This window comes from Thalassophryne amazonica, chromosome 23 (assembly GCF_902500255.1).
Source record: "Thalassophryne amazonica chromosome 23, fThaAma1.1, whole genome shotgun sequence".
Taxonomy (NCBI): Eukaryota; Metazoa; Chordata; class Actinopteri; order Batrachoidiformes; family Batrachoididae; genus Thalassophryne; species Thalassophryne amazonica.
This window is the reverse complement of record NC_047125.1, coordinates 34,127,061-34,153,606: the sequence shown is the minus strand read 5'-3', so window position 1 is coordinate 34,153,606 and position 26,546 is coordinate 34,127,061. Positions and strand designations below refer to the sequence as shown.

Here is a 26,546-nt window from a genome sequence, read left to right as displayed (position 1 = left end):
TAAATACAGTAATCATGACTAACCTTGTTTTTTTTTTTTTTTTTTGCCAGTGCACTCATGTCGAGTTTTTTTTTTGTTTGTTTGTTTTTTACATAAACGTTCGAAATTTTGAATTATATACTTTATGTAATTTAACTGTTTTTATTACAACAAGTATTATTATTGTTATTGTTATTATTATCTGTTAATTAGGTTATGTTTAGTGGAAAAAAATACGTACTGATTTTCATGACACCTGGTGGAGGGGTGTGGCCTCAATCAAAAAATAAACCATTAAATTATGGTGTTGATCTTAATCCAGATATTTTGTTTATTTGCTAAACAATGCCAGATTGAGCGTTTGTCAGTATTTTTTTTTTTTCTTTTATGAAATAATCCATGGATTAAGTAAAAGTGTGGTCTGCCTCATCTGAGGTGTGTGTTCCAATGACTACACCTCTATTATTATTATTATTATTATTATTATTATTATTATTATTATAATAACAGAGTTGTGTGTGTGTAAAGTTTGGAAAACTATAGAATATATCGGGTGTGGGGGGGGGGGGGGCTGATAGTGATCGCTTTCGTCACAGGAAAAAAAAAAAGAAAAAAAAAAAAGCGTTGCGCACATCTGGAGTGATCCGGGGTTCGGGGGTTGGAGATCCAGCGGACAGTCCATCTCTGTCTGACCACGTCTGCAAAGACAAAGTTGGGCAACACTCGGCACGGATCATGTCAGCACTTTGTGTTTGGTTTTTAAAGTTGTTTTTGTGCTGAAATCCGACCGTCTCCGTGCGCAAACTGACACTTTTGTTCTTATTTCATTAAAACCACACTGAGGACGTGGACTCGATCAGTTTTTTACGGTGCGTGAGGACGAAGGTTCGCGGTGTGGATACTGGTGCAGAATGCGGATCCGGATCCTCTCTCTGGCCTGTGCGCTCTGCTTCGGGTTCAGCTCCGCGGCTGCAGATGTTCTCAAAGCGGAGGTCAGTCAGCTGGAAAAATATTATTTTTCTGTATATTTGAAGTTCATTTATCTGACGGTTCATCATCGTAACTTGTATTTTATTGTATCAAATCAGGGTTTTGGTTTTTGCTGTCCACAGGTTTTTTTTTCTGATTCTACACTGTAACATATTTAACACAATGGTTTTATTTTAAATGTTTTTTTTTGTTTGTTTGTTTTTTTAATCTCGTCTCTGGTGTTTGACCGTTGAAATCTTTGTCGGATTTGGACCCCAGTTCTTCAAAATCCGGATCAGCAAGTTAAAAAAAAAAAAAAAAAAATCAGTTCAGGTTCTGGAACTCGAATGATTTTTTTTTATTTTCTTTTTAAATGATACGACAAAGCTGAATTCTGGGATTGTTGTGCACACTCCACGTGCTCTTATCGTTTATATCTGATCAATAATTTCCGGTCAGGAACAACAGTCCGGTCCATAAATATTTGGACAGTGGTTCATTTTTTGGGGGGGGGACGACCCTTACCAAAAAGTAGTATATGCAAGTATGTTTCAAGTATACTTCTAGTTTACTTTTTATATACTTATCAGTACTATTTTTTGGTAAGGGGACTTAAGCTGTCGTCCTGCAGAATTTCAGCTTGAACCAAAACATACATTCATCACTGAGGACTGAGGACTTGTGGACATTTTGGACGTCCCTCCGATTTCCGTGGTCATAAGTAATCACTTTTATTGCCAGTTTTATTGAGACAAGTCAGAAATCTGTCTGCAGAATGTGCACTGAGCAGACCGGTGAGGGAAGCCACCAAGACACCCAGAAAAAGGTTCTGGAGCTGTGATCAGAGAGACTGCGCATGGTGTCCCTTTTGTCTGTCCTCTCACCAGTTCTACAGCTTCAGGGTGGAACAGAGAGAAGGACTTTTTAAAACAAAGGCATGAAGTTTAAACTACAGTGTGCTAGAAGGCACATGGGAGACATGAGCCTAGATTCAGTCTGTTTTCTTCTTACTTCTTCTTCTTTTACTTTCTATCTCACAACCTCCATCCTATGGCCTAAGAGTTTGGGCTTTTGGGGGGGGGGGGGGGGGGGGGGGCGCAGTGTAATAAAGATCAGCAGATCAGATTTATTACTTCAGTCGAATCAACACTTCCTTGTAGGAAAGGAGTTGAACTGCCCAAAGGCAGGTGAAAGTGACTCCTCTGACAGAGTCCACGTTTGGTGGTCATACCTCTGGATCAAAATCTGTCCCTGATAGAGGAAGAAAAGTGTCAAATCCATACAGACTGTGGAGGAAAAGGCTGCAGTTCTGTGAGGACGGGATCCTGGAAGGAGGTGGAGGACTTTAGTCACTGACCACAGGTTGCTGGCATGTGAGTCAAACCAGACATGGTCAGGTCACTCCAGGCCTCCTGAGGGGGCGAGACGCTTTAACGGGCCCCACAGCTGGCCTCTGGTGCCACACAGACCCGCTCACCGAGCGATGTGGCAAAACCAGGACCGGCTAACAAGCCGCCGCTTTAATAAACGTGAGACACCAGACACAACGTCAATGTCTCGCTCGGTTGTGTGTCACTGTGGGTTTGATCCGGTGTAAACGGCAGCTGCGGTCGCAAACGTCTGGATGCAGAAGATAAACTTTCATTATCCAATGACATCACCAGAGACCTAAAACCTGGGATCAAATGAAAGAAGAAAAGAAAGACAACTGAAGATAATGAGACAAACAATAAACATCCGTGACATCACGTGTAGCTTTAGTGCGGGGGGGGAACAACAACAGGGCCTAAAAAGCCAAACCCAGATAGAAAATCCGAATTCTTCACTTCATGGTTTCTGCAGCGTCTGAGTATCTGCATCTGGTTTTGATTTGTCTCAGCGTTTTCTTTGTTGTTCTAATAAAACGCTGCATTGGACATCGTCAGCAAAGGAGGAGGGGAGCTACAAAAACACGCCAGTCTAAAACACTATCCTTCCTACGTAGCCAAAGGTATCCTGAAGATTTCCTGGAGACGGGCGCCTCCTGAATCCATTCAGAACATCTGGGTTCCATCATCTTCACCTCCAGCTGAGGGCTTGTTGCTGTTTACATCAAAGTGAAGGTTTCTGGTGAAACAAGCAGGCAAAGTCGCCATGAAACAGTCCAAACAATTAGCCGTTCATACGGATCAGAAACAAACTTTCCACCATGAAGTGAACAAGTGTGGAATATGAACTCGAGGTAGATGAACTTTTTCGAGATAATGTTTGGAATCAGCCCGGTTCCTACTCAGCCTCTGTGAAGGTTCTCCTTTATTCTCCATGTTGGCGTTCCTTCTCTGCTTTCTTGTCCATTCTCATCACTCTTATTCCACCTCAGCAATCTCATTCCTGATACATCCACCTTCTTCTTCTACTTTCTTACTTCTTGACCTCCGCTGTCCCAGCTCCCTGTAGCATTGATACCTGGCTTTCAACATTTGCCTTATTTCTTCATTCACAAAACCTGTAGTACTTTTCATCCCTTGAACCAACTTCAACATCTTCAGTACCTTTGTCTTCCAGCTTCTTCCTGAATCTGGATCTTAATTAAACCTCAGCTATACTATCTTCATGTTAACCATCAATCTTGTCTTCCAAAGCCCATTTCCTCCTTTCAGCTGCTGCAGACACCATGATCTTCAAGCCCAAAAATCAGCACATCCATCACATGAAGAGGCTAAAGGCTTAGAGAAGATTCCTGGAACTGGAAGCTCGACTCACTCAGATACTGGCTGAACTAAGCCTTAAGCCCTGATCCCTCACAGGCTTAAAGGTGGTCACCGTGCACTTTTCCAGGCTCATGGATTTCCTCAGGTACCCCTGTACTTTATGTCACAACACTATGAACTGTGGGTAATAGCTTTGGGTCTTCTGAAAAGTGGGTATAAAGGGCTCCAAATGTCCATGAGAGACTCCTGGTGCTCTTGATGGTTTGACAGTGGGACAGTTCTAAGTTCTCTTGGAGATAGTGAGAAGGGCCTCTCAGTCTGTGAGCCCAAACACTCCTCACACACGTCTTTGGTCCTGCTCGTGCACCTCCTGACGTAGACGTGGACCCCTCTGTCAGAGCTCTTCTCCAAATCCATAAACACCATCTAAAGCCTTTCAGGTTGTCCTTCCTTTACGAACCGTGGACATGCTGCATTCTGATTCCAGCTCTGCTCAGGTGTGTTTGTCTTCACCTGAACACTACAAGCGCTCGTGCCAAAAGTTGGTCCCTAAAGACGGGTTTGGTCATGAACCTTCGAGGCTGCGTGTCTTGAAGATGTCAAATTATCAGACGGCGTCAGAATATTGAGTTTCAATGTGCAAAAAAAATAATCTTCTCTGATTCTGTTTATATTGATCTGCAGGAAAAAGGAAAAAAAAAATCCTAAATTACAAAGATCTAGTGCGAGTGCTAACTAGGTCACCTCTGCCCCCCGCCCCCAATAGGAAGGACTGACTCAGCCTCGTCTCCTCACAATTAAGTTAAGACGTATTTTCTCCCCTTACACTGGTTTTCTTTTGCTGCTCTTCCATCTAATGACATTTCCTCTCCTGCACCGGGTCAACTCTGGACTTCACATCTTTCTGTGACCACGTGGCTGACATTTTTTATTCTCTCCTTCCTGCTGAGATAAAAAAAAAATAGACAGGATTTTTTTTTCTGACTACAGAAATCGAGATTTGCAGTAAAAGTGTTTAATCAGGTCATCGACTCGACACCTTATGCAGTCTTTATCTCATTTAGGAGGTGATGGTCTCATGGTTAAGCATTGGGCTTGAGACCAGAAGATCCTTGGTTAAAATCCCTGATTGTCAAATCACTAAGGGCCCTTGGGCAAGGTCCTTAATCCCCTAGTTGCTCCCAGTATGTAGTGAGCACCCTGTATGGCAGCACCCTGACACTGGGGTGAATGTGAGGCATTATTGTAAAGCGAGATATATATATATATATATATATATATATATATAAACATGGATATGTACACAGTCACAGCTGCTATAAATCTGTGATGTCACACACACAGACGCTCGTTGGTCATCTTTGAGCATAATAAAGACCAGCCTGACCATCATGTCTGGTGGGTTGGACACCACATAAATCTTCTAGCCAGCAGCACAACAGCACTTTACCCTTGCAGTGCACAACTAAATGTGCACGACACATTTGTCAGCTGACAGAGATCCCACTTGGAAGTTGTGTTGGTTTTGTTTAGGGCTGGGTATCAATCAAAAATTTTCAATACCGGTTCCTGAACAATACTTTTTTTGATACCTATTTTATAAGATCAGTTCTAACAAAAAGAAAATGACATTACCCGTAGTACAAATCTTGAGTTTTGTTTTTCAGCTTTGGTAATTTTCCACTCCAAGCAGTTTTCTTACAGAAAAATAAATAATTTCCAGTGCAAAAGAACACTGTAGTTTTTGTCAAAAGCATTTCCTTTCAGACATTTTGGCATGAATGTCTCTACATAGTGTCTGAGCTGAGCTCAGCTGCTGCACGTCAGCGCAGGACGTCTCATTTTGGGAGGAAAAAAACATTTTGATCAGTTGCACTTTATTGTTTGTATTACAACATTTGGAAATAGGTGCAATTTTATTTAAACAGTGATTCGCTTCAAAGTTATTAATTCCGACCGGACTCCATCTTTCTAACTTGACTCGGCAGAGAGCCGCGCAGCGTTTGGAGAGTGAGAACAGAACGAAGGACGATTCTTTTTACTTTCTCACAACAAGCCAAGAGTCCCAGTTAGTGACTTTAATCCACACAAAAGTGACTCATGATTGACATATTTTAATGGTTCTGAGAGGGGTTAAGAAGCGGATTTGCCGCTTCTGAAAGCAGCGAAGCAAAAACCAACAAAGCAGTGGTTCGGAGCAGTGCTTCATTGCTTCAAGTACGTACTAAGTTGCAGCTGAAGTGGAGTCTGATGGAGGAGATTTTGAATCAGGCTCCTTGTGCTCTGTAACATCCACAGGTGAACTTGAATGCTGAGGGGAGGACGGCTGCAGACCTCTCTTCTTGCACGTGATTAACCTCTGGGTACCAAAACTTGGAATGTTTCAATACTCGGTACGACCGAAGCATTTTGGTCGGTGTCACAAAAGAACTGAAGTTCGATACCCAGCCTTAGTTTCGTTAATGTACTGTCAGTTTGCTATATGATGGCAACAGTGCGACTCCAGTTGGCTGCCTAAACACACGTGTGCTTGCAGGTTCCTGCCTTCACTCCACTCCAGTCAGTCTACATCTGAGACCTTATTCGTCCATACAAGTTCTGTCTTTTTGCACTAAAAGATCAACTGATGTAAATGTGGATATTTTTGTCACGAGTCTTGGAGGAAGTTGTGGTTGACTAATTTAGTGCAGCCAGTAAACAAATCCTAACTCTGTGTGATCTTACAGCAGTGTGTGACAGGGAGTGAGTGATATGTGGCGTCTGCGTCCAGATGAGTCACAGTCATGCCACAGTTTAACACGTGTGGATACTTCCTGGATTGAGGGATTTTTTTTTTTTTCTTACTATAAACCTTGCCATGAAGCAAGGCAGGTCAGTGAGCATGTGTTGGGGCTGCATGCTGCACCCACCCATCCATCCATCTGCTGCCAGATGAACCGTGGGCATGCAGACAGTTTAAAGTATATTTTATATTTTCATTGCATATACGGTCTCAGTGGTGCCACAATGGAACCATTTCCACCACATTTACAACATACTTTGTCTGTGTGTTCATGGTGTCCACATTCTGCACAGACTCAGCATTCTGTTGACTGAAGCAGCAGCCAGCCCTCTGACCACACGTGTAGCCAGCTAGCCAAAGACCTACAATACCAGCCATGGACAAGTCTCACTAAATAGAACCTTTGATGGCGGCTGCTGGGAGTTCCAGGTAGGAGGGGGAGGTCTGGCGTCCTGACCGGAGGCCACGGAGAGAATCCTGTTAGAGTGGAGGAGTGGTTTGGTGAGAGAAGTGGAGGTCTTGATGGGGTTGGGGGGGTAATGTTTCATCCAGTGGCGTGGGGAGTGTTTTTATAGAAGCAGATGCGTCACCAGACTGGAGCCGCAAGACACACTAGCAGCAGTCAGCTCGGAGACGGAGAGAAAGTCCTTCGACACAGCGGCGGTTCTGCAACATTTCAGCTGGGATGGGGTGGGGGGGCGGAGTCTCTCTGAAAACCTGTTCCATCGTATTGTTCTGCCAATAAACTAAATCTAATTTCTGTTACATTTTCACTGTCCAGCAGTTTATTGGTCTGTTGTTAATTCAACTGCTTCCATTAGGGGGCACCAGAGTAGACCAGTTGTTTCCATCTCACCCTGTCAGTTTAACGGTTTCTTACAAAAGAAAAATATGTTTAAAAGGTACAAACATTTAAACATGTATCCACTAGGGGCAGATTAGCACTGAATTATTTGTGGCTAACATGTAGTCATCTTTGTTGTTGCATTGGTGATCTCACGCCAGGTCTTTTGACATCATTGGGAACAAAGTCTTGAAGGACATCACCTCAGAACATGTTGTAACCAGCAGTGATGCTAGTAACGCGTTACTCTAATCTAACCACTTTTTTTAGTAACGTGTAATCTAACACGTTAATCTTTCCAAATCAGTTAATCAGATTAAAGTTACTTCTCTAAGTCACTGTGTGTTACTATTATTTTTCATTGTGGGTCGACAGCAGCATTAAACTTGGTCTGTGGGCAGGAGGTCGGGGTTCGACTGGACTGCCCACTTTAAGTGAGCTGTGAGCTTTTCATCTGCAGTTTTCTGCAGCTACGACTCGTCCTCACCTCTTAAAGCGCGGTGACAACAGCACACCTGCACTGAGCTTTACAAAGACATTTTATGCTTTTTTTTTCCTCCTTTATTTAGAATTCTGAGCTGAGCCGCTCTGTATCTGTTCGTTAAAAACAGCTGATCCTCCACGACATCAACAACTAACACTATTTTCCACTCAAATGCACCTTAACTCTCTTTCTGAGGACCACATGATGTGAAAACGCAATAAAAATTTCTTACCTGTAAATCTGGTCATGTTTTCTGCATAAATAAATGTTATCCATTCTTTGTGCTCAAACGCCAAAGCAGGGGCGAATCCAGATGGAATGGGGGCGTGGGGGAGGGATGTGCCCCCCCCAACACCACTAGATTAAAGGTCCAGATTTGAAGCCTTTTTTACTACAACTACTAATACTACTTAAAATAATAATAATTTCGACAAGTAAAATGTTTAGAGAGAATTTAAATGTTAGAAAAATGTAATAGTTACATTTATAAACAATGTAGGTTTGAAATTGCAAGTTTTACTGTTACAGTGCTGTCAACAGTTAAATATGAGGTCAAGAAAGATTATTTTACTTTTTATAAAACAAGTATTTATTTTCATTGAAGTCAAGAAAGGGTGATTATAAAGTGAGTTTTGGCAAAACAGGTATCATTGTCATGTTGAGGTGGCAGAGGGTTGTTGTGGGCAGCTGGAGAAAGTAACTAAAAAAGTAACTAGTAATCTAATCAGTAAAGTAAGTAAGTTACTTTTTCAAGGAGTAATCAGTAATGAGTAATTGGATTACTTTTTCAAAGTAACTGTGGCAACACTGGTAACCAGTGAAAGTGACAGAACATAAAGGAACAGAGTGAACGTTTTAACGTCACATTTCGGGCGACCTTCACCAGCTGCTAAATGTTTAGAGGAAACGTCCTCTGTGAGTCTCACAGTAGTGACCTTCGTGTCTCCTGGTCCTTAGCCTTTGGGAGGAGCTCATGGAGTCATGAGGTTGGTGGACAGAGGTGTTTGGTGATGCTGATATCTTTTTGTTGCCGGAGACTGCCCCCCCCCCAAAAAAAACAACGCTGGTTACAAAATGATGGATGAAGAGATGAAAGAGTTGAAATTGTTTCAGTGTTCAGGACTGAAGAGCGAGGTGAACGCTCTCATTGTTCTCCAGCATCGCTGCTCACCAAGGCTACAGTAGATGTGTGTACTCGAGCAGTATACCGTAATGTACATTTATGTACTCCCACATAGGTACTGCAGTTCCATCTCTCGGATTTTCCCCACTTGCTGGTGAAGTTTTGGCAAAAATAAATAAATAAAATCTGCTATATTTGTGGAACCAGAGATATCTGTGGTTTAGAGAATGTGTAAAAGCTCAGCTGTGTTTAATCGTACGCCCATCGCTGGACCACCAACAGACAGCTGTGGAAAGAAGAGGCTGGCCTTTGTTGTGTAAAGATAAATACTTGTGGTTCTGTTGGACAAAAAGAGCGCGAGGACAGAGGTCTTCAGAAGCTGGTTTGAAGAACACAGCTGGAGCTGAAAGTGGTTCTTTTTCCATCATATGATGGCGAGTTGTTGGCCACAACAGTCGAGACAGAGTTCTGGCTCATTGTGACTAAAATGACATCAGTGCTTTCACATTTACCGTACGTCCAGAAAGTATTCACAGCACTTCACTTTTTCCACATTTCGTTATGTTACAGCCTTATTACAAAATGGATGAAATTCATTTTCCCCCTCAAGCTTCTACTCACAACACCCCATAATGACAACATGAAAAACTGTTTTTGTTTGTTTTTCTAATTATTATTATTTTTAATAATTTGCAAAAAAAAACAAAAAAAAAAAAAAAAAACAAAAACTTATTTCACATCGTCATTATGGGGTATTGTGTGTAGAACTTTGACAGGAAAAACATGAATTTACTGGAATAAGACTGCAAAATAACAAAATGTAGAAAAGTGAAGTGCTGTGAAGACTTTCCAGATGCACTCCAGGCTTTTATTTGGCCTTCAGTTCCTCCCTCATCTCTCCAAAACCCCACGACAAAGTCACCCCTAAAGATTTCTTTGGAGTATGTGGACGCGTAAAGAAAAGACAATGAACTTAACGCAGTTTCGTACCTGGTGTCTGAGCCAGCTGAGCTCATAGAAGCAGGTCCCAACAAGAAGCGAACTGTGAAAACACACAAACACCAAATGATACACATGATAATCCCTCCTGTAGGTTGACTGTCTTCAGGGTGAGTCTTTAGGTTTTATGGTGATTCTCTGTAAAAGCAAACAGAACAAGTCAAAGTAAAACACAAAGTCCTGAATACAGCATATCAGATTTTATAACATTTGGGGGTTGATCTTTGTTACTATGGTGTATTTGCAAATAGTTTTAGAACAGAACATTTTTTATTTACATGAAAGAGTCATCTGTCCCTTTCTTTTAAAAGGCAACTTAAAATTCAAGATAAAAACGACAGGATTTAAAATTTCTTTAAAAACAGACTTTTTCTGCAACTTTTAACTGTATGTTTTCATAGAATAATATAGTAATATTCAGTTTAGAAATACAAAGAAAAACTAAATAGGGCTCATATTTACCTCCAACAAAGATGATGAACAAAAAATCTGAAAACTACATGATTTTATTTGAAAGAAATTTGGATCGGCATCGGCAGGATGAGAGCCTTGCCTTTGATCCTGTTTGAGTTGATGATTATGATTGCCAATTTGATTAGTCCTCAGGATCGAAGGTTAGATGACAGGATCAAAGCAAGATAGGCAAGCAAACGGAAAAAAAAATCCTTAAGCTTCAAAGATGAACAGATAACAAACAGGACATACAAACGTGACAAGAATCAAACATTAGCAATCAGGATCAAAGATAAGAATTCCATAAGAAACATTAGTATCACAGGAAAGTGATCAAAAGTGATCAAGATCTCAGAATGTTAGAGGAGAGATTAATGGAATAATCTCTCAGAATGACAGAGACAGAAAAGGGAAATGTCAGAGACATAAACAGACTGGTACCCGATGGGCCTGTTTGTCTAAAGTGTGTCTCTACGCATTCCCTGCTGATATATTTCTTTTCTAGAAGTGTCACACATTAATTAGAACGAGCAGTAAAGTAAGCCTGTGCTAGCTTGCAGATTTGCTAGCAGTGCTGCAGATAATATTATAAAATTATGCTCTATTTTCTTTTATGAATTGTACTAAAAAATGTATCATTTATAGTCTAGGGTAAGTCAGTACTGGATCAAACAGACACACACTCTTTACTTATGTGTTTTTGGGTAGCAGTAGTGTTACACGAGTTAGCTCAGTAGCCTAGCTTAGTGCTTTTCCCATGCTAGATAGTGTATAGCACAACCACTAACCAATAATACAAATCAGTAATTATGTAAAAGCAACATGTGTGTACAAACCATAGTTCTGTCAGCAATAATGCACACAGAAGCAAATTATTCTGTTATAGCTTTTCTGCAAGCTAGCCCACATGTTCAGTGTTGCTATAGGAATGTTACCATCCTCCTGTCAGAGTGTTCTATGATGCATACCACAAAATGCATGAAAAAATAGGCCAACAGTTTAAGAACAATGTTTTTCAACGTTCAATTGCAAGGAATTTAGGGATTCCATCATCTACAGTCCATAATATAATCAGAAGATTCAGAGAATCTGGAGAACTTTCTACACGTAAGCAGCAAGGCTGAAAACCAACATTGAATGCCCGTGACCTTCGATCCCTCAGGCGGCACTGCATTAAAAACCGACATCATTGTGTAAAGGATCTTACCGCGTGGGCTCAGGAACACTTCAGAAAACCATTGTCACGTAACACAGTTCGTCGCTACATCTACAAGTACAAGTTAAAACTCTACCATGCAAAGCGAAAGCCAAATATCAACAACATCCAGAAACACCACCGCCTTCTCTGGGCCCGAGCTCATTTGAAATGGACAGATGCAAAGTGGAAAAGTGTGCTGTGGTCTGACGAGTCCACATTTCAAATTGTTTTTGGAAATCATGGACATCGTGTCCTCCGGACAAAAGAGGAAAGAGACCATCCAGATTGTTACCAGTCCAAAGTTCAAAAGCCAGCGTCTGTGATGGTATGGGGGTGTGTTAGTGCCCATGGCATGGACAACTTATACATCTGTGATGGCACCATCAATGCTGAAAGGTACATCCAGGTTTTGGAGCAACACATGCTGCCATCCAAGCAACGTCTTTTTCAGGGACATCCCTGCTTATTTCAGTGAGACAATGCCAAGCCACATTCTGCACGTGTTCCAACAGCGTGGCTTCGTAGTAAAAGAGTGCAGGTACTAGACTGACCTGCCTGCAGTCCAGACCTGTCGCCCATTGAAAATGTGTGGCGCATTATGAAGAGCAAAATAGGACAACGGAGACCCCGGACTGTTGAACAACTGAAGTTTACATCAAGCAAGAATGAGAAAGAATTCCACCTACAAAGCTTCAACAATTAGTGTCCTCAGTTCCCAAACGCTTATTGAGTGTTGTTAGAAGGAAAGGTGATGTAACACAGTGGGAAACATACCACTGTCCCAGCTTTTTTGAAATGTGTTGCAGGCATCCATTTCAAAATGAACAAATATTTGCACAAAAACAAAGTTTATTAGTTTGAATATATCTTAGCTTTGTGGTGTATTCAACTGAAGAGGATTTGCAAATCATTGTATTCTGTTTTTATTTATATTTCACACAGCGTCCCAAATTCATTGGAATTGGGGTTGCATTTGGTCCTATTATCTGATCTTAACTTAACTGCTTTTTATTGCTGTCTAACTTATAAAACCAAAGTATTCGCATCCATTTGGAACATGATGGAACACACTGATTTGTTGCTTGGCACGCCGACATACAAATACACCATAAAATTTTTACATACCACCTTGAATGCAACGTGAGCACGACACCCACTTATACTCACCTACATCACTTTGCAGCCAATCACATAGCCACCGACTCATGGCAGGCTAAGGACCGCCCACATGGGGGCCGGCATTGACTCAGGAATAAAAGTTAATGCAGGGAGAAATCTGGGCTTGGTGCATGTGGTTTGTTCGAAGACTCCAGCACTGCTTTAGATGACTCTGTTATCAGTGTAGGCACCTTTCAATACAACATCTAAACTTTGAAGTCCATTTCCTATCCAATTCTTTTTGAGATCACTCACCACATGAAAGAACCTTAACACTCTGACAGCATGTCATCGCTATTTATAATTAAGAGTTTTAGTCCATCACGTCCAGACTCTACATTGACATACATTTAATTCTCACACTCTTCTCTACCAGGCTTGGCTGCAGCAGTACGGCTACCTGCCTCCAGGTGACGTTAGAGCCCAAGCCATCCGCTCGCCCAAGTCCATCGCCACAGCAATAACAGCCATGCAGAGGTTTTACGGCTTGACCGTCACTGGCTCCATAGATGCCAACACATTAGAGTAAGTCCCCACAAGAGGAATCACCCAATAGTTCCCAAATGCTCACTTTCATGTGATTAACTCAGATTTTATTTGGAAATTGGGAACTTTACTCTGGTGTTTCTAGGGCAATGAGCCGGCCGCGGTGTGGCGTCCCAGATAAATTTGGACCAGAACTGAAAACAAACCTGCGGAGGAAGAGATACGCCGTGCAGGGTCTAAAGTGGGACAAAGCCGAGGTGACGTTCAGGTACGTCTACACGCAAATACTGTAAAGGACTTATGATAAATCTGAGGAGATGTCAAGTTTTTAATCTGAACAGAATATGAAATATTTGAATGATCCACCGTGGTGGTCCAGAACAAACAGGAGCGGCATTAACAAACTTTTCCTTTAAAATTTGAGTATAGTGACTATTTGTGTGGAATAATTTATTCTGGATTACACTTTAATATACCAAAACATAAGTCTGGTTCTCTTTGTCTTGTGGTATCAAGGTGACTTTTGAGATTCTCTGCTTTAAATCCTGCTGCCTTTGTTCTCTACCAAAGCATACAGAACTACACGCCCAAGGTCGGGGAACGGGCCACGTACGAAGCCATCCGGAAAGCCTTCAAGGTTTGGGAAAGCGCTATCCCTCTGACCTTCAGGGAAATCCCCTACAGCCACATCAGGGACAAGGTGGACAAGTTTGCAGACATCATGCTCTCCTTTGCAGAGGGCTTCCATGGTGACAGCACACCATTTGATGGTGAAGGTGGCTTCCTGGCTCATGCTTACTTCCCTGGCCAAGGCATTGGTGGAGACACACATTTTGACCTGGCTGAACCCTGGACCACTGGGAATGTTGACCAGGGGGGTAAGAGTCCCAGGGCTATATGGTGAACCACTGAAGACTAACAGAAATGGACTTTCTACAGTAAACATGTTTTTTAACCATCTTTCACCAGGTAATGATGTCTTCCTGGTAGCTGTGCATGAGTTGGGTCACGCTCTTGGACTGGAGCACTCCAATAATCCATCTGCCATCATGGCTCCCTTCTATCAGTGGTTCGACACAGAAAGCTTCCAGCTTCCTGATGATGACCGCAGAGGCATCCAGGCAATCTATGGTTAGTTGTTTTCCCTTAGAACAGTTTTTTTTTTTTCCCTATCAAATTTTATTTCCAGTGTTGATCTGTCATCAGAGGTAAGACCACAGGGAACATGTCAACTTCCTAAAGTCTGCTAGTTCCCAGAGTAGTCCTTTTGACAACAGTCAGGAATCCCTCTATGCCATTTACTTGTAGAGCCACATTAATTCCGGGTTATAAACACAAACTACAATGTTGTTCAAACAGAACAAAAAGGTGCTGCACCGCCCGGAGCTGCTGGAGTCAAAGTGCCACATGAATCCTTTCTCATGCTGTGACAAGACTGCGAGCTGCTGGGTTGGTCAGTCCTTCTTCACAATGTCCAGTTCTTCTTGACCCCCCCCCCCAGGATCATTGCACAGGGCAGGCATGTAAAGCAACTGGAATCAGGATCAACACCTCCAAATCGGAAACCATGGTCCTCAAGAGGGTGGGTTTTTCGCTCTGTGTCAGGGCAGTTATTTCCCCAAGTGCAATAGAGTAGTTTAAGGATCTCAGGGTAAGATGACACATGAGATTGATAGGCTGATTGGGGCAGTGTCTGAGATCCTGTAGACGCTGTACCAGACTGCCATGTTGAAGAAAGACCTGAGCCAGAAGGCGATGCTCTCAACTGACCAGTGAATTTACGCTATTATCCTCACCTATGGTCAAGAGCTTTGGGTAATGACTGAAAGAACAATGTTGAGGTGGAAATTGTGTCCCTCTGTTGGGTATCTGGGCCAACACTCGGACAGGGCCAGGATCTCAAATATTTAGAAGGGACTCAGAGTAGAGCCACAGTTCCTTCACATTGAAAAGAAATGAGGTGGTTCACTTCTCTGGTGAGGACCCCCCCGGTTGTCTCCCATGGGAGGTCATCTGATAAGACCCCCGTGGAAGACCCAGGACACGCTGGAGGGATTATATTTACCAGCTGGCATGGAAACACCTTGAGATCTACCACAAAGACTTGGCAGAGGACAGGGAAGTGTGGGATGAACTTCTTTGCCTGCTCCCAGTCTGACCGGATACCCGGATAGGCTGCAGAAAGTGACCAGTTGAACATTGGCGTTGATTCTCGTACCATCTTGTGGACATGAGTCAGCTTGTGCCCGTTATGTGGATAATAAATGAACTAAATTTTTTAAATTCCATCTCTTCTTTGTTATAGGAAGCAAGTCTGGATCACCTCCTCCTCCCCCTCAACCCACAAAGCAGACCAACCCCTCCAGACCAGACCATGGCCCAGACATCTGTGAGGGACACTTTGACACCATCGCTGTCCTTCGAGGGGAAAAGTTTGTATTTAAGGTGCTTCCTTTTTCAAAGATGAAATATTTAATGCAATCTAGATTTGGGGCAGCTGGGGGGGTGGGGTGGGGGGGTGGGGGGGGCTATGGATGGATGGATGACTATAAGGGGGACAAATTCCAACTTGTTGCCAATCTCAAAACCAGATCGACCTCCTCATCAGGAAACTTCCTTTTTTTTTTAAAATAAATTTTTAATTAATTTTATATATTTTTTAAAATAACTAAATTGTTTGTGCTGATGTAACACCTAAAATGTGTTTGCAGGATAAATGGTTGTGGCGCCTCCGCAACAACAAGGTACAGCCCGGGTACCCGATGCCGATCGGTCACTTCTGGAAGGGCTTGCCTTCAAACATCAATGCTGCCTATGAGAGGGATGATGGGAAATTTGTCTTCTTCAAGGGTAGGTTGTGCTTGAGCTCAGACTGAAAACAGTTTTAAGAAGACTGAATCACTGCAGCCGTATTTCATGTCTTCATGGTGACCAAAGGATCCTCTTTCATCGTCTTCCTTTTGTTCCATCTCCAGGTGACAGGTATTGGGTGTTCAGTGAGTCCAGCTTAGAGCAGGATTCCCCCAAAACCCTGAAAGACCTGGGAACCGGTCTGCCCCAAGACAAGATCGATGCTGCTCTATTCTACACGCCAACGGGACAGACATACTTTTTTAGGGCTACAAAGTGAGTCCGACTTATTTTTCAAGAACTTCCTCGCTCACATTCATATTTTCCTCCTTTGTAAGTTCGAGTTGCTTGTAGTCTTCTTGTATTTTCTTTCATTCTGCTTCAAGTAGACCTGTAAATCTGCTCCACCTGCTTTCTGCGTGAACACCCCTCTGCTGTATAATTAGGATTTCTTTCCTTCATATATCTCACATTGCATTTCTTACGGCCTTTCCAGGTATTTCCGTTTCAGCGAGCAGATGCGCAGGGTGGACAGTGGCTACCCGAAACCCATCAGCACGTGGATCGGTGTACCCGACAACATCAAAGCCGCCATCATGAGCGAAGACGGATGTGAGTGTGCGCGTAACAAATGGAACTTCTGGGTTTCTGTGTTTTACAGCTACAGTATGTTTTAATATTGGTCCATTCTGAATACGTTTGTTTTACTTCGATACATCAACCATGAGATTCTGACAGCAGACGTCATTCAAGCTTCAGGATGAATTTTCAAACAGTGGTTTCAACACAGGTTCATAGTTTACATTTTAAAAAAGTTTCATAACATTAAAAGGTTCCTGATTTTTTTTTTTTTTTTTTTTTTTTTAACAGTGCATATTTCACATTTGCATAAACCTGGTGACGTCAGAATGATACAACCCCTGGCAAAAATGATGGAATCACCGGCCTCGGAGGATGTTCATTCAGTTGTTTAATTTTGTAGAAAAAAAGCAGATCACAGACATGACACAAAACTAAAGTCATTTCAAATGGCAACTTTCTGGCTTTAAGAAACACTATAAGAAATCAGGAAAAAAAGATTGTGGCAGTCAGTAACAGGTTACTTTTTTAGACCAAGCAGAGGAAAAAAATATGGACTCACTCAATTCTGAGGAATAAATTATGGAATCACCCTGTAAATTTTCATCCCCAAAACTAACACCTGCATCAAATCAGATCTGCTCGTTAGTCTGCATCTAAAAAGGAGTGAACACACCTTGGAGAGCTGTTGCACCAAGTGGACTGACATGAATCATGGCTCCAACACGAGCGATGTCAATTGACACAAAGGAGAGGATTTCTTAAAGCCAGAAAGTTGCCATTAGAAATGACTTTAGTTTTGTGTCATGTCTGTGATCTGCTTTTTTTCTACAAAGTTAAACAACTGAATGAACATCCTCCGAGGCCGGTGATTCCATCATTTTTGCCAGGGGTTGAAGAAAAAAAGCAGATCACAGACATGACACAAAACTAAAGTCATTTCAAATGGCAACTTTCTGGCTTTAAGAAACACTATAAGAAATCAGGAAAAAAATTGTGGCAGTCAGTAACGGTTACTTTTTTAGACCAAGCAGAGGGAAGAAAATATGGACTCACTCAATTCTGAGGAAAAAATGATGGAATCATGAAAAACAAAAGAACGCTCCAACACATCACTAGTATTTTGTTGCACCACCTCTGGCTTTTCTAACAGCTTGCAGTCTCTGAGGCATGGACTTAATGAGTGACAAACAGTACTCTTCATCAATCTGGCTCCAACTTTCTCTGATTGCTGTTGCCAGATCAGCTTTGCAGGTTGGAGCCTTGTCATGGACCATTTTCTTCAACTTCCACAAAAGATTTTCAACTGGATTAAGATCTGGACTATTTGCAGGCCATGACATTGACCCTATGTGTCTTTTTGCAAGGAATGTTTTCACAGTTTTTACTCTATGGCAAGATGCATTATCATCTTGAAAAATGATTTCATCATCCCCAAACATCCTTTCAATTGATGGGATAAGAAAAGTGTCCAAAATATCAACGTAAACTTGTGCATTTATTGATGATGTAATGACAGCCATCTCCCCAGAGCCTTTACCTGACATGCAGCCCCATATCATCAATGACTGTGGAAATTTACATGTTCTCTTCAGGCAGTCATCTTTATAAATCTCATTGGAACGGCACCAAACAAAAGTTCCAGCATCATCACCTTGCCCAATGCAGATTCGAGATTCATCACACACACAATATGACTTTCATCCAGTCATCCACAGTCCACGATTGCTTTTCCTTAGCCCATTGTAACCTTGTTTTTTTCTGTTTAGGTGTTAATGATGGCTTTTGTTTAGCTTTTCTGTATGTAAATCCCATTTCCTTTAGGCGGTTTCTTACAGTTCAGTCACAGACGTTGACTCCAGTTTCCTCCCATTCGTTTTGTTGTGCATTTGAGACATATTGCTTTAAGTTTTCTGTCTTGACGCTTTGATGTCTTCCTTGGTCTACCAGTATGTTTGCCTTTAACAACCTTCCCATGTTGTTTGTATTTGGTCCAGAGTTTAGACACAGCTGACTGTGAACAACCAACATATTTTGTAACATTGCGTGATGATTTACCCTCTTTTAAGAGTTTGATAATCCTCTCCTTTGTTTCAATTGACATCTCTCGTGTTGGAGCCATGATTCATGTCAGTCCACTTGGTGCAACAGCTCTCCAAGGTGTGATCACTCCTTTTTAGATGCAGACTAACGAGCAGATCTGATTTGATGCAGGTGTTAGTTTTGGGGATGAAAATTTACAGGGTGATTCCATAATTTATTCCTCAGAATTGAGTGATTCCATATTTTTTTCTCTCTGCTTGGTCTAAAAAGTAACCGTTACTGACTGCCACAATTATTTTTCCTGATTTCTTACAGCGTTTCTTAAAGCCAGAAAGTTGCCATTTGAAATGACTTTAGTTTTGTGTCATGTCTGTGATCTGCTTTTTTTCTACAAAATTAAACAACTGAATGAACATCCTCCGAGGCCGGTGATTCCATAATTATTGCCAGGGGTTGTAATCACACATTAGTGTCTAAATTCATTACAATAAGATTAAATTACCGAGAAAACCATCACTAATTACACAACTTCCTCAAGGTGTCAAATGAGCACAAGAATCTTTTGTCATTTTTCACTGAAGTGCTCAAAAAGCTTGTTTTTATGGGAGCTACATGCTAACTAGCCAGGTAAGCTGGCTTGACTAGCGTAGGTATCTTGCTAGCTACTTACCATGAGAGTAAGTTGATTACCTAGTAAGAAAGTGTACTAGTCACTCAATTGACCACAAACTAGCTCCTTCGGCATTTGTTAAAAGGTTGTGCAGCAGAGTTTTATTAAAGTGTAGCACACAGAACTAGCTAATACATTAGTGCTTCCAGTTTGGACAGTTTCGTCTGTCTGGGCACCTTCTGAGGACTTTTGAATGCAAATTCATGGATCAAAGTTCACCAAAGTTGAGCACCTAATATCTAGGTGCTAGTCCAAAACATAAACTGGAACTAGGAAACTAGAGCTGGGAAATGTTTACCTGTATTTTTGAGGAAAGACAGTTGACTTGTTGGAATCAAAAGCAACTGTGACAGTTATTATTTTTTTAACCCACACAATTCTTTAGTGAGGTTGTGGTGCAGGTTTTTCTAAAATATTACCCAGGCAGAGGTTGGTTACCTGTAGCGGTGTGGAGACGAGGTGAAGCCTGGACAACAAGGCCGGAACAATCTCGAAAACATGACTAACAGGCTAAATAGTGAGTGTGATGAGGGGATTGCAGGCAGATGTTTCAGGTGGCTAAATAGCAGAAGGTGTGGCATCGACCATGATGGTCCATAAACAGAAACGTCAGTGAGAGTAATGACAGAAAGTAAAGAATAATTTACCTCTCTGTTTCCCTCAGCATACACCTACTTCTACAAAGCCAACAAATACTGGAAGTTCAACAACCAGTACATGAAGGTGGAGTCCGGCTATCCCAAATCTGTGCTCACCAACTGGATAGGCTGTGAAGGGGAGGAGCCTAAAAAGGGGCGGGAGGAGGAAGTGATCATCATTGAGGTTGACAAATCTGAAGGTGGCGTTCCTCCGGCGGCGGTGGTGATCCCTCTTCTCCTCTTGGTGCTGGTGGCGGCCACTCTAGGCGCCCTTTTGTTCTTCAGGAAGTACGGCACTCCTCGGCGCCTCCTCTACTGCCAGAGATCTCTGCTGGACAAAGTGTAGACGGTGAGAACGAGGACTGACAGACTGCCACAGACGGACAGAAAGAGGAGGACAAAAAGGGCCGAGCAACGTTGGAGCGAAAGACGGAGGAAAGAAAAAAATGAGTGAAGACAGGAAGACTTGTTCAACGTTGGGGGCTGGTTTCTACCAGAAAAGAGGGAAAATGGCCCTCCGAACAAAAATCAGGAAAATGTCTGTTAACTTTTTACATGTACTGTCACGTTTTCAGAAAAAAAAGAAAAAAAAAAAAAACTCAGACGCAGAGAAGAAACATGCGCAGAGAATCATCACGGAAGATCCACTTATTCTCGATTCTCACACTGCCCAATTAATAAAATAAAATAAAAATCTGTACTTCCTCTGGACAACTCGGCAAAACTGCCGATTCTATCATTTAAACTAATGTTGAAACACGTTTCACTTTAGATTTTCTTCAGTACTGAATCATTGTGACGTTCTTAGGAACATTGTTTTATTTGGGGTTTGAAGCAGAAATCGTTTGAACTGATTTTTTTTTTTTATTCAGCAGAGAAATATCATTTTCTACCATCTGCTAAATGCTAATGTGAACAGAAAACACAATAATTACATATTACACCATATTCCTTTAGCGTGTCAATAAAGTTTAGGGATGGGCAACAATGGCCGAAAAATGAATGAACAAAAAAAATTATTAAAAATATTGTGAATGGAATTACATGTTTAACAAAGATTATGACCTTTTAACAGAAAAACACAACTCCTTCATTTCAGGATGTAATGTACTATTTGATAAAACAACCAACACCTGAAAAAAGGAGTCTTAAAATGTTGCATTAGTAATAAGTGAGCGCCCTCTGTTGACAGGAGGTCATAAGATCAAAAGAAACATTTATAGTTCATTTTTATTCACTTGAAAATTCATCTCACGACTGAATTCACTACAGTAAAGGCTGTGTTCGGCCCCCGGGCCACCAGGTGACCGCCTCCAATAATCAGGCCTGGACTGATTACAGGCTGTGTCCGGCCCCCGGGCCACCAGGTGACCGCCTCCAATAATCAGGCCTGGACTGATTACAGGCTGTGTCCGGCCCCCGGGCCACCACCTCCAATATTCAGGCCTGGACTGATTACAGGCTGTGTCCGGCCCCCGGGCCACCAGGTGACCGCCTCCAATAATCAGGCCTGGACTGATTACAGGCTGTGTCCGGCCCCCGGGCCACCAGGTGACCGCCTCCAATAATCAGGCCTGGACTGATTACAGGCTGTGTCCGGCCCCCGGGCCACCACCTCCAATATTCAGGCCTGGACTGATTACAGGCTGTGTCCGGCCCCCGGGCCACCAGGTGACCATATCTGGTCTCCTACGATGTAACCTTGACGCATGGAATGAATTTTAAGTTTGCCAGTTCATTAACCAGGTTATTCAAAAGCACAAAAAGTTTGAGGCCTCAGTGTGACTTAAGTTGCTCTTCTGTCGCAGCATTTTAAACTTGACGACGGCTCAACATTTCCAGAAGGTTTTTAGTTTTTCCTCCATCATGGCTGCACACGGTGATGTAACGAACAGATGAGACTTGCAGGCAAAAAAACTCTTCTTAGTGCAGACAGTCTTTTTTTTTGGGGGGGGGGTATGTCTGTAATGGAAAATCTAATACGAGCAGAGCTGATGAGTAGTTTAAAAAATACAGTGCAATTTCTTGTTATTACTGTTGTTATTATAAGTATGATTATTGTTATTATTGTTCTCTTGTAAAAGATCATTTTTTTATTAAATCTTGTACGTTCCTGCTGGACAGAAGCGTCACATGACAACAGAATTAAATCCAACGTTACATTTGTAGATCTGACAATGTTTTATTAGTTTCTTTTTATTCTGAAACACCCAATTGTTGCAACGGAATATCAAATAACGATATTTATGAACTATGACATAAATGGTGCTGAATTTTTTTTTTTTAACTAAAATTAACTGAAGTGGAAACGATTTTGCGAATAACAATAATGGTAATTATATTTATAGTGATGACTGTATCAATAAAAGTAATGAGATTTTTCTGCTTGTTTTTATTTTATTATTTACATCCTCAGAAGATGTGCAGGGGTGGTGGCCAAGTGGTTAATGCGCTTGGTTTCAGTTCAGAAAGTTCCGGGTTCAAATCCCACCCCTGCCACATTTCTCCATGTAATGTGGAGTTGCGTCAGGAAGGGCATCCGGCGTAAAACTTGTGCCAATTCAACATGCAGATCCACCTTGGATTTGCTGTGGCGACCCCAAGTGCAAACAAGGGAGCAGCCGAAGGGACTTACTTACATCCTCAGAAGATGTAAAAGCAAAGTATTTTTAAAATGACATGCACATATCCCATGTTTTCATATTATATGCAACCTTTGCCAATGAAGCATTAACCTTCAAAAACAAACAAACAAACAAATAAACGAACGCCTTTCATGAACTCTGTTTTTATGTTCACAGAATTTTGGAGAATTTTCATGTTTTTGCATCAGTTTAAAAATTATCTGAAAAAAAAAAAAAAAAAAAAAAAAAAAAAAACCTCTGACATTTCAGTAATGAGTCAGTCATTCTAAAAATACTGTTCTTAGTTCCTTAAATAAAAAAGTGACATTCTGAAATTTTTCAGCAAAGCATTGCAAAAAGTGAAACTCAAAATGAATTTGATCAACAGACAAAGTTCATTTGAAAATAAGTAAATAAAAGTCAGCATTTGCCTTCTCTTTGATCAAATCTTAAAAACTTTTTTCAGTGGTGAACTTAAGTTAAATTTAAAACGTTGTTCACATTAACGGCCAAACTTACCTGAATCTGAATTTCTGCCAGGTCAAATGTATTTTTCCATTGCGATGGACATTCTTGTTTTTAAGTGACGTGTCCACCCTGATCCTTCTCACAGCAGTTACACTCTCAGACATCTGATCAGACAGACCCACAAATATATGGCAACATTCACACTGGCAGCTGAAATGACTGGAAACCTTTTTTGTTGTTTGTTTATTTTACTAGAACTGGATGGTTCACATTCATAAGTGACCTGTATCGCCAGAGAACCAAACCAAAAAGTCACACATCCAGCATCACTCCGCGTGTGTGTGTGTGTGTGCGAGAGAGAGAAAGGTTTACACAACATAAAAAGATCACTGTGTGTTACTTGTAGGTACAAAAGTCAAGTTTATGCCATTTGAACTGGTAATGTAAATGTAGCCCAAGGGTTCGAAATGCAATGAATAAACTTTTTTTTGTCTTTCAGAGTACACAACAAGATCAGATCTGTCAGATGCAGTTAGAAAAACCAGATTCAAATCACTTAAACTGGCAAATGTCCAAGTTGCCAGAATCTGCTATGAACAAAATGCCATGTTGAATTCTGGTTACATCAGCTGGTAATGTGAACATAACTTAAGTGCCTCAAATCTAAGATCAGATTTGTGTCACATGCAGAGGTACAAAATCCCAATTTAGGTCACTTCAACTGGTAATGTGAATGTGACCCAAACTGCTAAAATCTGACATTTCACAGCTGCAGAGAAAAGTCACCAGGTCACAGTCTGGACACCAGCAGCCGTCACGTGTTCAGGATCAGGTCGGAAAAAGAGACGCAAGTGTCACATTTTTCTAAAATGAGCAGAACATCTGGCGTTCCAGAAACGTGAGCCCGAGTCTGTGTGTGAGCTCAGCTCTACTGTCAAACAAAAAGAAGTGCAGCTGAAGACAAACAAACTGAAAGCAAAGAGAAGTAAAAAAAAAAATTTGGGGGGCAAGGAATTTTCCCTCAGCTGCTGTTCAACTTATTTTTATGAGGCTTCAGGTTTCACTCCTCTTTTACCACAAGTATCTCCGCTCTGTTGGTGCGCTTTCTTTTTCCCCCTCGAGCACCCTGACATTCCCTAATTCAACTGCAAACTGTCGACTGTCAGTTAAGAGGTCAGAGGTCACAGTCCAAACACCAAAACTGAAACTTGTAACAACAAGCTCATTCTGAGTGTCAAAAACCCTATGAATCATTTTATGAAGCAATAGTGGAAAAAATTTAATGCAATGAATCATTTCTGAATGACTTGAAGACGGGTGGAATGTAGCATCCAGCACACAGGACGTGTCTGAGTTGATGTGCAGGTTGTGTGATTAGTGACGCAGTTGGCGAACATGTCAACATGAAAACACCCAGAACTGCAGTTTTTGGGGAAAAAGCAGAAGAAAAAAAAAACAAAACAACTCTGGGTGACATCACGGCGAGTTTGCAGTCTGTGGTCAAAACAAGGACTGTGTAACGTATGTCACAGCTGCCTGAAATAGGCTGTAAGCGGTGAATAAAAACAGATTTTGCACAACACAGCGCCTCGTCGAGGCTTCTGTCTGATTCCTTGCAGCGCCGATTTAATCTGTGCTAATTACACAAAAATGTCTGCTGAGAAAAGCAAACAGATTCTGGCGTCTCTTGCCGGAGAAGCCGCATGATTCACTGTCCGACTCCACACAGATAAATTAACTGTTACCGCGCAGACTCCAGGTGCTTCAGGAAACACCTGAGAACATCTAGGTCAAAACGAGACCTTTGCTGAATCAAGTGTCTCCAAAAAACCCAAACCAGGTGCACTCCCCCCCACCAACCCGGTGTCAGGCCGGTCTGTGGCCAAAAGTACATCGGCCTCAAAGGCACCACATGTAAACTTGACCCCTCACCTTCCTGGACTCCTCCCCCCATCGCTGACTTCTGCACAATGAGCAACATCTGCTTCTCATTCCGCTGCCACCGCCCCACCAAAACAACACAACAGAGTCACAGGGGAGGAGACAGAGGAGCGACAGCCCTGCGGGTTGAGGAGGAGGTGGAGGCGGGCCATTGTTGGTCCAGGTGTGAGGTTTTTTTTTTTGCTAGCTTTTCATTCAGTGCTGCCTGCTCAGCGTCCTTCTGTAACACAACAAACACTCAGCTCCTCTGGTCAACACCGACCCTGCACAGGGAGGAGGAGGTGAAGTCCCCAAGAAAAGAATCTGCAACTCAGCGGCTTGCAGCTGTAATTACAGTGGAGCTCTGCTGATGTCTGCAAGAGAGAAAAGTGGAGGAGGAAGGGAGCAGGAAGAGGGGGAGAGAAGCTTCCCTCACTTTGTAAACAGTTTGTGTGTAAAGTCCAAGTTGGTCTGTGTTTGTGCCGACTCCACGAAAAAAAAAACCCCCGCAGCAACAAGATCCTTCACATTAAAACCGCGACTGACTGTCACCTTTAATATTTACAAGATAAAAATTCACATCAGAATTTCTAGGAAACAAAGGACATGTCTTCAAACTGTCACAAAATAAAAGCCCAAAAATCTATTAGACTTACAACGGCATCAATCTCAAATTCAGCCACATTAAATCAGCAGCTGCAGGAAAGTCACACAGTATGGCAGCACTGAGTGAGTGCAAGAAGGAGACAAGTGAGGGAAGCCACCAAGACACCTGTGACAGCTCTGGAAAATTAGCTTCACTGGCTGCAACTGGAGAAACTTTGCATAGAAGGATTTCCACAAAAAGATGCAAGGATTCAACCACAGATGCCTGTAGCTCCTTCAGAGTTGTCTGGGTGTCTTGGTGGCTTCCCTCACTAGCCTCCTTATTGCACTCTCACTCGGTTTTTGAGCATTGTCACACTGTATTTCTAAATGGAAACAAAGTCCAAGAAAACATTACGGGTCACGGGTGGTTTGGAGCGTCTCCCAGCAGTCAATGGGTGAGAGGTGGGGTTCCCCCCGGACAAACCACCAGTCTGTCGCAGGGCGCTATGGTTACTGGAAAATATGACATTTTTGCCACACTCCTTTAATTAAAGCTGAAAGTCTACAAGAACATTGTCGTTTCATTTCAGCTCTGCTGTGGTCTCACACCCGCACTGAACTAGAAAAGCTGTCACTGTCCAAATACTTATGGACCTGGCTAACTGAGCAAGTCTCTACACATTTTCTTGTGTGTGCGTGTGTGTGTGTGTGTGTGTGAGATGCCAAGATAAATTTTTTTAATTTTGGTTTATTTATTTGAAGAATATTTTCCAAAAACTGTAACAAAAAGTGCAAAATTTCTGATGTTGATATTTTAAGAGAAAATGGCTAAAATAAGTGGGTCATCTTATTACCACACATCAGAAGGTTTTGTTGTTATTCTTCAAAACAATCTAAATCTTCAAAGCAGAAAACAAGATCACCATTTTCAGACATATTACTTTATTTTAAAGAATCTTTCAGAATCTTCAGGTTTTTTTTTTTTGTTGCAGCCACTTGAT

At 41.9% G+C, this 26,546-nt stretch overlaps 1 protein-coding gene across 1 annotated transcript; it reads left to right on the top strand.

The window, feature by feature from the left end:
- Positions 1-621: 621 nt before the first annotated feature.
- Positions 622-21,068, top strand: mmp14a (matrix metallopeptidase 14a (membrane-inserted)). The gene is made up of 10 exons (XM_034164600.1): positions 622-971; positions 13,056-13,204; positions 13,311-13,433; positions 13,736-14,043; positions 14,135-14,296; positions 15,471-15,610; positions 15,877-16,015; positions 16,141-16,291; positions 16,512-16,627; positions 19,972-21,068. Exons 1-10 carry the CDS (start codon positions 891-893, stop codon positions 20,289-20,291), a joined length of 1,689 nt encoding a protein of 562 aa, XP_034020491.1. The 5' UTR covers positions 622-890; the 3' UTR covers positions 20,292-21,068.
- The last annotated feature ends 5,478 nt before the right edge of the window (positions 21,069-26,546 follow it).